Source organism: Eutrigla gurnardus (assembly GCF_963514095.1).
Source record: "Eutrigla gurnardus genome assembly, chromosome: 12".
Taxonomy (NCBI): domain Eukaryota; kingdom Metazoa; phylum Chordata; class Actinopteri; order Perciformes; family Triglidae; genus Eutrigla; species Eutrigla gurnardus.
Genome location: NC_139926.1, coordinates 15967994 through 15979555, shown reverse-complemented (window position 1 = coordinate 15979555; position 11562 = coordinate 15967994). Strand labels below are relative to the sequence as shown.

The 11562-nt window shown below is 41.5% G+C and overlaps 2 protein-coding genes and 1 pseudogene across 4 annotated transcripts in view; 2 read left to right on the top strand and 1 right to left on the bottom strand.

The window, feature by feature from the left end:
• tmtops2b (teleost multiple tissue opsin 2b) overlaps positions 1-11562 on the top strand; it is a 206600-nt gene that overhangs the window by 169425 nt on the left and 25613 nt on the right. The window lies entirely within an intron of this gene.
• Positions 3219-7811, top strand: LOC311022460 (cell surface A33 antigen-like). Of its 2 annotated transcripts, XM_084023722.1 has the most exons (8): positions 3219-3380; positions 4275-4441; positions 4914-5127; positions 5263-5427; positions 5538-5654; positions 5740-5863; positions 6001-6425; positions 6468-7811. In XM_084023722.1, the coding sequence occupies exons 1-8, from the start codon at positions 3329-3331 to the stop codon at positions 6617-6619; spliced, it is 1416 nt and encodes a 471-aa protein (XP_083879848.1). In that variant the 5' UTR covers positions 3219-3328; the 3' UTR covers positions 6620-7811. The 2 variants fall into 2 exon arrangements, with proteins under 2 accessions (XP_083879848.1, XP_083879847.1); XM_084023721.1 differs by having other exon boundaries at positions 6001-7811.
• LOC311022106 (transmembrane protein 41A-A pseudogene) lies at positions 9078-11365 on the bottom strand (annotated as a pseudogene). The gene is made up of 3 exons (XR_014599309.1): positions 11214-11365; positions 10884-11116; positions 9078-10138 (listed from the first exon to the last, which is right to left on the bottom strand). The product of XR_014599309.1 is annotated as a transmembrane protein 41A-A pseudogene (transcript).

Sequence of the window (11562 nt, the reverse complement as noted above, 5' to 3'; positions counted from 1 at the left end):
CTTTCTGTGTGTATGGGTCATTACGTTTCCCATTTAACTGCTTCTGATCCAATGAGAAAGAGGCTTTCTGTGTCTGGGTCCAAGGTATTGATTCAATATCAGCTGCAAATATTGGTGATTCCAAGTGGCTTCAGGAGTAGGTTTGAATTTATGTCACTGGTGCGGGAAATCTGGAAAAAGTCAAATCGTGGAGTATGATTCTGGAGCTACTTCCACTCACTTTTATGCACATTGTCGTCTCATCTGGCTTGTTTTCGTCGTCCTCCTTCGTGCCATTCAGAAAGTGCTGGTTGACTGAGTTGGCTGACTTAGATCAAGAGCAGCTAAGTTCCTGCCACTCATTCAAGGCAACCTCACAGTTTTTTGCTTGGTGAGTAGAGGATGCAAAACAGCGGTAGCAGATGCAACTTTTTTCATTAATTAATTTTTTGTCCTTTAGAAGCATGTTTCTGAAACCCTCAGTGAATGTGGCTTGTGATGCACAGGTCACATCTTCCACAGCTTTTTCTGACTTTGATTTTTCCTTCGCAGAAACATCTCTTGTGCGAATTTAGACCCAACCATTTTCTACTTGTTTTGCCTAGGAAAGGATTTTCCACAACGGGGCCCATTCCTCTGAATGTGTCAAGGTAATTTAAACCTGGCAAGTACCCAGTATCTAGTTTAGCAGTTTCCACTTCAAGCAGCAAATCATCCAAGCTTGAGATGGTCTTTGCTGCTTAGTTTTTGGGAAATTCTCAGGAACAGCATCCTCTCCGTCGACTCGGGAGAATCATTCTTCTAGTCTGGACCAGATCAATTTCAACCCAACAGATGGCTGAGGACTGTTGGCTCCTTTCATTTTCCGAGCATACTCCGCTGCCTCTGGGCTGAGCCACTTTATACGCAGACTCATTTCTTTGCTGGCCGTGACACCCAGTTCTGCTATGATGTTCTAAAATGTGGATTTCCAGCTAAGTTGCTGTTCACCTGTATCTTCACTCTGAGACATTGCACTCCCTTCTGGGGAGAAGTCAAACTGTCCCTCTAATCTACGAGAATGAGTTGGCATGAACTCCCTCATAGGCTTCCATTGCTGAGGTATGAGTTATACAGTCACTAACCCTCTGTTGAGCTTATTTCCATAGATAAAACATAGAACTTCTCCATTTTTTTCTCTCATGTCAAATGTAGCAGAAGCAGATTTCACTACCATTGTTTTTGCATTAGCAGTGTTAGATTCCCTCTGTAGTTGATGTGTAACAAGAGTTGCTTTTAGGCAAACAATTCTTCATTTACATTCAATTCTTTCTAAGCAAATGCTGCTCTAGCTTTAGCAGCTTATGCTCTTTCCTGAGCTGCGACCAGACTTAGCCCTGGTAGATGCTGATGACCTCACTGATGATCTATGACTCAGCTTTCATGAAGATCTCGTAGAGTGGGCGGCCAGCGACCTGATCTCTTCTCTGCCTTTTTCTGTAATCTCTGTGGTTTTCACAGTCCAAACCAACTGACGTGAGGGAAGATCGGAGCATTTTTTTTTGGCAAACGTACGTTTGAGCTGTTACTATCCGTTGACGGCTTGGAAAAATGCTAGAAAATACAAGCAAGTCATTCACTAAAAGTCAATAGGTGCCATCTACACATATTCATATATCTGCTACATGTAGGATATGTCATCAAAGTACTTCTAACTTAACAAAAATGGCAAATAAACTTAAGCCATAAAAGAAAATGATATTGCCAAACAGAGGAAAAGCCAGAAAATGCAGGACACATAAAAATGAAATTGTACACTCGCTCTAGTAGCACAGAGTCATCTCGTCAGAAAAACAGGAAAAGAAGAATACAACTTCCTGTTGAAAGTGAATACCACTCTTTTTGGCTTGTGACCAAGCCAGGAACAGTGTTACGTGGTGTTACCTTTTTTTTATGTTTCAGAAATGTATGAGATGGTTTCATTTGTCTTCTTTCCAACCCTGTTGATGATCCCACAATCGCTCAGATTTATCTTGTGACCCTCTGGAAGGTGCCCGATCCCTATTGGGAACTGGACTACCCAACCAGCTACAAGAGTTAAAGGCTGCTTACTCATTGAAGCAGCATTATTAACAATGTAATAATGTCATCATTTATAATATATTAGCCACAGAGGCCATTCTCTGCAGCATATTTAGCTGATAAAACCTTTTTGAACATTTGAGTTTCATTTGTGATGTATAACATATTCCATCACTGTTTAAAGTTATGTTACCCAAATTATATTTGGGAACCCTATTTTTTTGCAGTTCATTGTTTTCTCTTTACCCCTTAAGATGCAAGATTCTCTCTCACATACACACAACAATATTGTACATATATTTTATTTTGTTTTGTTATATTGCACCGTGGGTCGGAGAGAAACAAAATTTAAATTACTCTGTATGTCTGGCACATATTGCAGAATTGACAATAAAGCTGACTTTGACTTTGACTTGACTTTGACAACAAATGGTTAAACTCAAGTATTCCGTCTGTTAGGCTCAAATGAATAGCCTATTAAACACAGCTGACTTGTCAGCCCACATAGGATTGAATCATTGTCCGGAGTCAAGCCCAAATCTGCAACCTCATGCCACCAAAGACACTGAATGAGTGCACTGTCTTGCTACCAAGTTCCCCAATCCCTTCTATATACAGCAGGTCACCATACTTAAAAACCAAACCATCAGATAAAGGTCCGGTTTGACTTCACAACTTCTGCCTTTAAGTTCAAACAACAGGATCGACGGCCATCATTCTCTTCAATTACATTCATGTTCTTTTTATTTTGTTTGCATGTGATAGGTTTACAGGTCAGCAATAATATTATGTACTGAACACATGCAGCATCACTGCCAGCGCAATACTGCAGCCTGCAGGTCAAACTGAGTGCAACACCAGATGTGGCAACGCAATATAACTTAGGAGTCCAACGTTGCGTGAGTTAGTTATTAACTGTGATCAGTTTAATCATTTTTTTTTAGATGTATTATTTTTTGGACATAGTTAACTAGGCCAGCTGTATGTCTATCTATCTGTGTTTCACTGTGCCAGTTTGTCATTGTATCTTATATTATATATTATATTCTTTAAGCCTTTGTTGTATAGCCTCCTACACATCACGGATACATCTCTGATCATTCAAGTGGATAGTCAGTCAATGATTGGCCCTCTGGTGACATGTGACCCATAGCCGTTGACTCATTACCTGGAAATGCTAACTTCTCCATACCTGGGAGTTGACCGTGAAGGTTAGGCGGACGCTTCCTCTTGGAGAACATCAATTTCAGATATTCTACTCACCGGACGTTCTCATCCTCGTTCATCAATGGCTACATGGAAGCAGTTTAAATGGCGAAAGCTATTTCTGATACTCACAGGTATGTTTAATTATTGTAGTCTTTCTTTTTTTCCATATACCACTGCCACACCTTTATGATATTGTCCCCTGAGTTAATCATTAACCCAACTTCTTACTACTCAACCGGAAGCAGGGTTGTGTTTGACTCCACAGAGGCCTGCCGTTAAAAGCCGGTGCGAGGCTATCCTTTTTTGGGGGGAGCTCAAGCCTCCCTAAAACTTGCCTTAGTCCCTCCTATCGTTTAGTCCTCAAACCTTATCTCCTACCGTTTTTTCGCAAACTTGTTTTCTTCACAGAAGGAGAAAATGCACGGGCATCGGACCAATTGTATGAGGGTGGAACAACTCCCACTCACATTTCAAACTAAAATTTTTAATATTAGGTCAGCGCATCCGTCCACCTGGCCACTCTGTCAACCATGGCACTGTTTGGCTTTCACTTGTGAATCGACAAGTGAATTACAACATGTACCTCATGTTAGCGAGATAAAAAATAAATACAAACCACGTTAAAATAGAGAGGGAGAAAAGGAGAGAGAGACATGAACAGGTAGTAAAGGAGACCATAATAATAAGCATCTTTTTGCCCACATTAATTGCATTTGCCCATATTTATTTACGCAATATTTTACTGTCCCACTGCACATGGACGGGTTATAGTTGGCCTCGTTGTCTCAAGGAACTCCTTGTCAAGAGCGGGTGTCAGTTGCTTCCTGGGGGCGGAGCCCCCCCCCCCCAAAGCTCAGATCTTATTGCCCCTGATTAAAAGCACTTATTAAATCTACCTTGAAGTAGATGAAATCTTTAGTAGCCCAAACATAGTGTAGTTGTTCATATTAAATCACCACCAATGTTGCAAAAGTACCAAATAAATGGGAAAGAGATTTGTCATTACATGTTTCTTATTATTTCAGCGTTGCCCTGCTGCAGGACTTTGCAGGTTTCCATTCCAGAAAAAGAATATGAGGTTGCAAGAGGAGGCGACGTTACTTTGACCTGTTCCTTCATTCCGGCAAAACCAGTCACCAACACCCTCGTCCTCACATGGGAAGCCTTCCCTGAAAATCCCCTTGATCCAAAGGTGAGAGTTTAAACTAGTTACATATACAGTGCGTGGTTGTATCATCTTAAGCATATTGTAATGAGCTATACTTCAGGCGAACTCTGCTAATCTACCATAAAAAGCTCTGTTCAGAGCTGGGTAATATATTTACAACCGGATTTTTGGACGTCTCTGCTGAGACTTTGTGGTGGTAAGAAATGACCACTTCAGCACCACTTTCCTCAAAACAAGTGTGTATTTATTTATTCATTTCAAGACCTGTAATTCATGTCACTTGTTGTGATGTCACTCATCTGATTTATTTCACAATGTCTATAATATTTATTTAATATTGGACATTTCAGGGTTCCATACTCCAAACTACCACCTAATATATTCCCCAAATGTTTGCAAAGAATGGCGTCACAATGAATATACTATCATGATGTAACTGTTGAGTTTTGTATAACTATATTCTACTGATCATATATGTTTGTGTTTACTTCTCCAGGACGCAGTGGCCACCTACTTTATAAACAATCCCATCAACATTGCACCTGATTATGAAGGCAGAGCCTCCCTGGAGGTTGACGTTGCCAGACAAGTGAGCACACTGACCTTAACAAAGTTGACCATGCAGGACAGCCGCATTTACCAGTGCAGTGTCTTGATCCCCAATGACGATGAGGGAACAACGGCTGCCGTCACTTCCCTTTTGGTCCTGGGTGAGAATTAACCTGCTGACATATTTTAGGTCTATCTATCTGTCTATTGTGAATCATTTTACTTATATGGCGCCTATGTGGATATCTCAAATCAAAGTTTACCGTTCAATTATGTTACATTTGTTTTTCTTGCAGTGCCTCCCTCTCCACCGATCTGCAGGATTCAGGGAGAAGCTGTGTACGGCCACGACAACGACCTCACTTGCATGTCTGAGGAGGGATCCCCAAAACCCATGTATGAATGGAGGAGCTACAGTGTCCAAAACATTGCCAGACAATTTCCACCTAAGACACTTGAAAGTATGCATTCCAACCACCCATGTGTTACTTTGCAGGACACATCATTGTCCAGCTGCTCATTAGTGTTAAGAATGGCCTCAACACTGTTTCACCTATTTATTATTTTGCAGATGATGGAACTCTATCTCTCTTCAATATTTCAAGAGACACGTCCGGGTTCTATATTTGCACATCAACAAACAGGATTGCTACTGCCAGCTGCAACGTAACTTTAGCTGTGACACCCGGTGAGTGTTTTGACATGACTAACCTGCCGATCTTAGCCCGAGTGTAAACGCAAACACCACTTATCTTCCACCCTTTTCCCCCCAGGCAGCATGAACGTTGGGTCCACTGGTGCTATAATTGGAGGAGTCCTCGCAGGTGTCGTACTACTGGGGATTGTCATCTTCTGCTGCTGCAAAAAAAAGGGCAAAAAGGATAAATATGCTGAAGAGTACGTGTGATATATCCTGTGTGTTTCTGCCACCGCAAACCAGCACCAACATGTTTGTGTATTGGTTGTTAGGACCCAACCTCACTATTTTCTGTCTGTTTGTGTATTTTGCACCTGCTTGTCTGTCATTCCTACAGACAAATGGAATTCCATGACGAAGATGCTCCGGAAGTTGGCAAGCAGTATTCGGACGACAAGTCAGACAGCAAGACAAAGCAGGTCGACCAGCATGAAGACACAGACGTTGTTCCTCAAAGCTCTTACAGTGTCGAAGGAGCTGCACCAATGTTTGAGGACGATCAACACAGCAACAACAGCGGTAAAGAAAAGTCTGATGGCAGGGGCAGCGATTTTGACTCTCGACGTTATGAGGACGACCGTGATCGCCGTCGTGGAAGTCGCGATCGCCTCGACGATGAGCGTGATCGTTATGGTGGCAGTCGTGATCGTCTCGATGATGAACGTATCCATTCCAGTGGCAGCCGGGATCGCCTTGATAATCACCGTGAGCGTTACCAGGGCAGTCGTGATCGCCTTGACGATCAGCGCGTTGGCTATGGAGGCAGTCGAGACCGCCTTGACGATCAGCGCGTTGGCTATGGAGGCAGTCGAGATCGCCTTGACGATGACCGTGAGCGTTACAGAGGCAGTCGCGATCGTCTTGACGATCAGCGTAATGGTTACGGAGGCAGTCGCGATCGTCTTGACGATCATTATGATCGTTCTGGCAGAAGCCACGATCGCGACGCTTATTAACTTAGGTATTAATAACCTTGCGTTACTGAATGGAATAAAATCTTTTCCTTCTTTTGATGCACTTAAAATATTTAATTAGGTTGACGAATTGCCCTAAAACCCTCAGACATGATGGGATTCGAATGCGGTTCTGAGCAGGTGTTCAGGGTAGTTGTAAGGACAGAAGAAATTAGGTGGAGTTTTCTCAATGGCTACGTCATTTTGTTGTTGCCAGCCAGGAAGACCCATCCGTGCCATGCTGTTCATCTCCCAAGGTCTTGATACAAGTACAGCTTTGTATTGTACAGTTCAGGGAATTCAGACACACACAAAATTTGTTTTTCCTACATTTTGGCTTCCGCAATAAGTTAAGAAAAGATCATTCTTAATTAGTGCCTCAACAAAGACATTTTAATTTTGGGTTCCCGAGCAAAAATAGGTTTCCGGTCACATAATAAAAAGACAATACAAATAATTTGCACATCCTAACAAATACTATAAATTGTCAGGTAAACAGCCAGTTTCAAATAATAGCCTATGGGCAGTTGGAAATAGAAGTAATGGCTTAATATAAACCAGATTCTCTCTTCTATTGTTGTAAATAAAGGCCACAATTTGAGAAGTCACAGTTAGGTGTTGCTTGAAGCTTAATAACTTTTTGACTACTAAGGGAATCCTATAATCACAGGGATTCACTTGCACTGATTTTTGGCTGAAATCTTACGGGAACTATTCAGAACTCAATTTGAGACTTTACTGATAATTCTGTATGCTCCAGTTTAGAAAATCTATCACTACTAATTATAATGTACTAATAGCTTTTTCATGTCCTTTGTAGTGTTGATATTGTTTATTGTTATTGTGTTTTTTTTCATTAAAATGTATCCATTTCAGTTAATGTAAATCGGTCATTGAAAACATGAATATGAATATATCTCAGGTATTCAGGCCACCTATCTATACTGCAGTCATTTGGGATTTTTTTTATTAAAACATTATTTCACGGCAAAAACTAATTATTGGGCTTTGGTCACTCCACCATATTAAATGTGTACATTATATTTTAATTGTGATTAAACATTAAGGTGCCTCAGCTGCACCTGCAAATGTAACCCTGTTTTAAAAAAAAATGTAACGTGTGGGTAGACCTCTTTGCATAGGCTATTTTTTTTGAAGTGCCAGTTTGTATTGAATTAAATTTTACTTTAGTTACCTTTGTGTGCAACTCTTGTTCTCTTGAGCGTGTGTGCTTGTGAAATAATTCTTCTTGAATGTAAGCCTTTTTTTTTTTTACATGCAGCAAGACCAAACCAATTAAGTAAGTGGATCAGGTGTTCTCGTTTGTGTGCAGTAAAATTCCTCAAACTCACAGCCAAGTCTGACCTGGTTTAGTCATGGTGCTGCCCCCCCTCCTCCGCCTCCATACCGACCAGACCGCCGCTACACCCGCTTTTACACGAACTGAAAACAACTCTGCTATTGTGTATTTGATAAAGATCGACACACACGCGGGTTACAGGCGTGTATGAGACCAGTGCTGCGTTTGGACTCGCCTATGAAGTGGTACACTCCCGTTAGTCGCAAGACCGTGAGCGTCCTGTTTACTGCGGCAGTCGGCGGACGACCAGAACGACCAACATGCGGACAAACTGTTGCACTTTACTATAAAAACGGACTGTATGATGAACTTTTACCGGCTTGTTATTTTTCTGGGAGCGTCGGGTAAGTTTTATTCTCTTCGTTTATATATTTCTTCTTTATTAAAGAGTCATCTTTACGAGGACGGCGCAACAGGTTGATCCCGTGAACGCATCGCTTGTAGCGGCCAACGTGTCTGTTTAAACTCGGCAAAGTGCCTTTTTTTTTTATAGTTTAGCATCTCATTCAAATAGATTAATGTGACGTTATAAGCATGGTGTGTGTCGTTTTTATAACTTTTCAGCACAAGAAAGGTGTGTTATGTGACGACCCTAATAATAATACTAGGATTTATAGTGTCTGGTATCGATTTTGATTTGTAGTATAGGCCTATACTTACCCTCATATAATAATAATATTCCTCGTTATCTGTGTTGTATACCACGACAGATATAAAGGCATGATTGTACATTTTAAAATACACTGCTAATCGATTATTCCATCGAAAGACAGGTGATTTGCAGCTATTCTGATATATCTCATATGTGGCGAAGTTATCTTTTTCTTTGTCATAAATGATAATAAACCAAAAAAAAAAAAAAAAAAAAAAAAAATATATATATATATATATATATATATATATATATATATATATATATATATATATATATATATATATATATTGTCATGGGGTGTGGGGAAGTACCAAAGGCATGTATCACTGCTGTCTGACATGATGTAGACACACTTGATAAATAAATCAAGAGTGATGATTGGCAGATTAATCCAAATTAAAATGAACCACAATTGCAATAGACTATATTAAAGCTTTAAAAATTAGGTATTTAAGAAGGTTTGACATCTATCTGTGACTTTCATGAGATAAGAGCTCCTGACAGACATGCTGACATCACTGGGTGTTGCATTGAAATCCTTCACCCAACATGGGAACTATATTCAGTTTGATCAGTGTTTCTCTGTTGGTCTAATGAGTGGATGTGAAGGAATGCAGGACGCCATAAAAGCAGGAAATGCTCTGTAGAGGAAAAGTCTGACTGTGTTCAGGAAACATGCAGCGTCCAGCAGCAGAGCTCTGACCTGCAACACATTTGTGAGCAGATGCATTAGACAGAAACGGAAGTCTGGTGTTGTAGTTTGTATGCAGGTGGAGACTTGTCTTCTGTCTCCGTAACCTGTTTATTAAGAGGCACAGCTGACGAAAACTTCATGGAAGCAGTAATTTACAGAACATCCTCTCACCTCAGACTGACGGCATTCATGGAGTAATGGTTTGGTTTAAATCTCTGGCAGTTAATTGGTCTGTTGGCATCCAGCTGGAGGAGGCCATAGAGGGATACTCTGGGTTGTCCGTTCCAGAAAGAGAGTGACCTTAAACTTTAGGCTAGTTACCATTGTAACTGACTCTGTGAACCTTACCTGCTCACTGGCAGGTTTTCTTGAACAAACCCTGAGTTTCTGCCCACCTATCTTCTCCCTTTTGCTGATCCTTGATCCATCTCAGTGTTGGTCGATTCAGAGTTCAGGGTGAAGTTCGTAACGAACGTAAACACCTTTACACTCCTGCTTTCTAAAGAGTCACCACTTTAAATACATTCACTCTATACATTCACAGCAGAGGGCATGAAAACCTGCAGGTAACTAAACTCACTCCCAGAACACATCACTGGACCTTCTTATCTGCCATGAGCCCGTTCTGCAGTTGTACATCCAGTTTGAGATGCTTCTGACTGAATCGACGGATAAGTGCGCCAGGTAGCAGAGCCATGCAGGCGATGGCCAGCAGCTGCAGCAGCCTCTCCCAGGAGAACAAGTCATCCAGCGAGGCCACCTCAGAAAGCATGACTCCCGTCTGGACACAGATGAAGTTGTACGGCAGGAGGCCTGCGAAAGCAGATAGCAGAGCAAAACTGGCGTTAGACATAAAACGCTACTTTCAGTGTTGAGAGAGATGCTCGATGAAATCAGAAGGCACGTAATAAAAACATATGATTATTATTATTATTTCCCATGGTCTGGACCAAATGAACCAAACTACAGATGTGAAAGCACCCCGAGGGTGAGAGCTTCCCGAGTCCATGACACTATGATGAATGCATGTCATCACATCATCTACTAATCGGGCGATGGTGTGTGCTTACAAGAATCCTCATTTGACCTTGTTATAGTAGAATGAAAACCCTTTTTGTGAATAACATTTCAACACAACATGTTATACACTGTCATAGAGCTTTTCACATTTACTCTCAGATCAGGAAAATATAACCGTCCTATTTCCAACTAAATCATTAAATATTAGTCCATAACATGTCCTGGGGGAGGTGATGAAGCCTGTAAAGGTTTATGTCATAGAATAAACATTCCAAGTACAATCATTTTCTGTGGCTGTTAGTTAGACTGGTTGTTGAGACGGGGATTTTGCCTGGATGCATTGTCCCTATGTTCTGTTGTTTATCTCTGCAGTGTGTCTGAAAAGAAGAACCAGCCTTGTCATGATTAGTTAAATTGTGTTTTGCATGCAAGCACACTTTGTTTTACACTTACCAGACATGGTATTTTTGGCTACTTTAAATTCATCAGTGATATTTTTCATTCAAACGTAAAAAAAAACAAAAAAAAACATTGTGACGATCAAATAAATTGAAGAACAGGACGTCTGCCTCGTCATTCAGCATCAGCACAGAGAACAGTTCAAACTGTTTCCAGCTTACCAGAAACGAGGATCTAGGAATGGCAAAGGACTGCTTGTAGAGATATGCGCTGCAGAAGAGGATCAGGACGTATCCTGTGTGCTCCGTCTTGTAAAACTGGAGGAGCTCAGCCAGCTCCCTCAGCTCCTCCAAGTCCGAGGGGAACTTCAACCTGCGAAAGCATCCGGACTCAAGTTAGTGCCATTCTCTTTTATCTTATATTCTTTTATCCTATCTGGCTAAAAGCTCGCGACGCTAGCGACAGTCACCTGCCGGGTTCTTCGGAGCCCTCGGCGGGCTGCTCGGACTCCGCCGTCCCCGCATGTTGTCTCTCGGCTGTTGGGCGACAACGGCGATTAGTCCGACAAGAGAGCGCATATTCCCCACTTTCCCTCCGCCACAACAACGGCTTCTTCTGTCGTCAAGGAGAGACGTGTGTTGTTGTTGCTGCTGCTTCTTCTTCTTCGGAGTTAAACGGCACCTTGCATCCTCGGTGTTGCGACACCGCCATCTTGTGGAGACAACGTTAGCTATTTCCTACAGTTTCCAGTCTCTCTGCTCGACATACGTACGATTGTTATAGTGTTACAATTAAAAAGGCGTTCATTTATTTACTGT

Coding starts and splice junctions, on each gene's coding strand:
- LOC311022460 (XM_084023721.1), top strand. CDS start 3,329: ATGGCTACATGGAAGCAGTTTAAATGGCGAAAGCTATTTCTGATACTC. Junction 5,128..5,262: donor CACTTCCCTTTTGGTCCTGG/GTGAGAATTAAC, acceptor TTTTTCTTGCAG/TGCCTCCCTCTCCACCGATC. Junction 5,428..5,537: donor TCCACCTAAGACACTTGAAA/GTATGCATTCCA, acceptor ATTATTTTGCAG/ATGATGGAACTCTATCTCTC.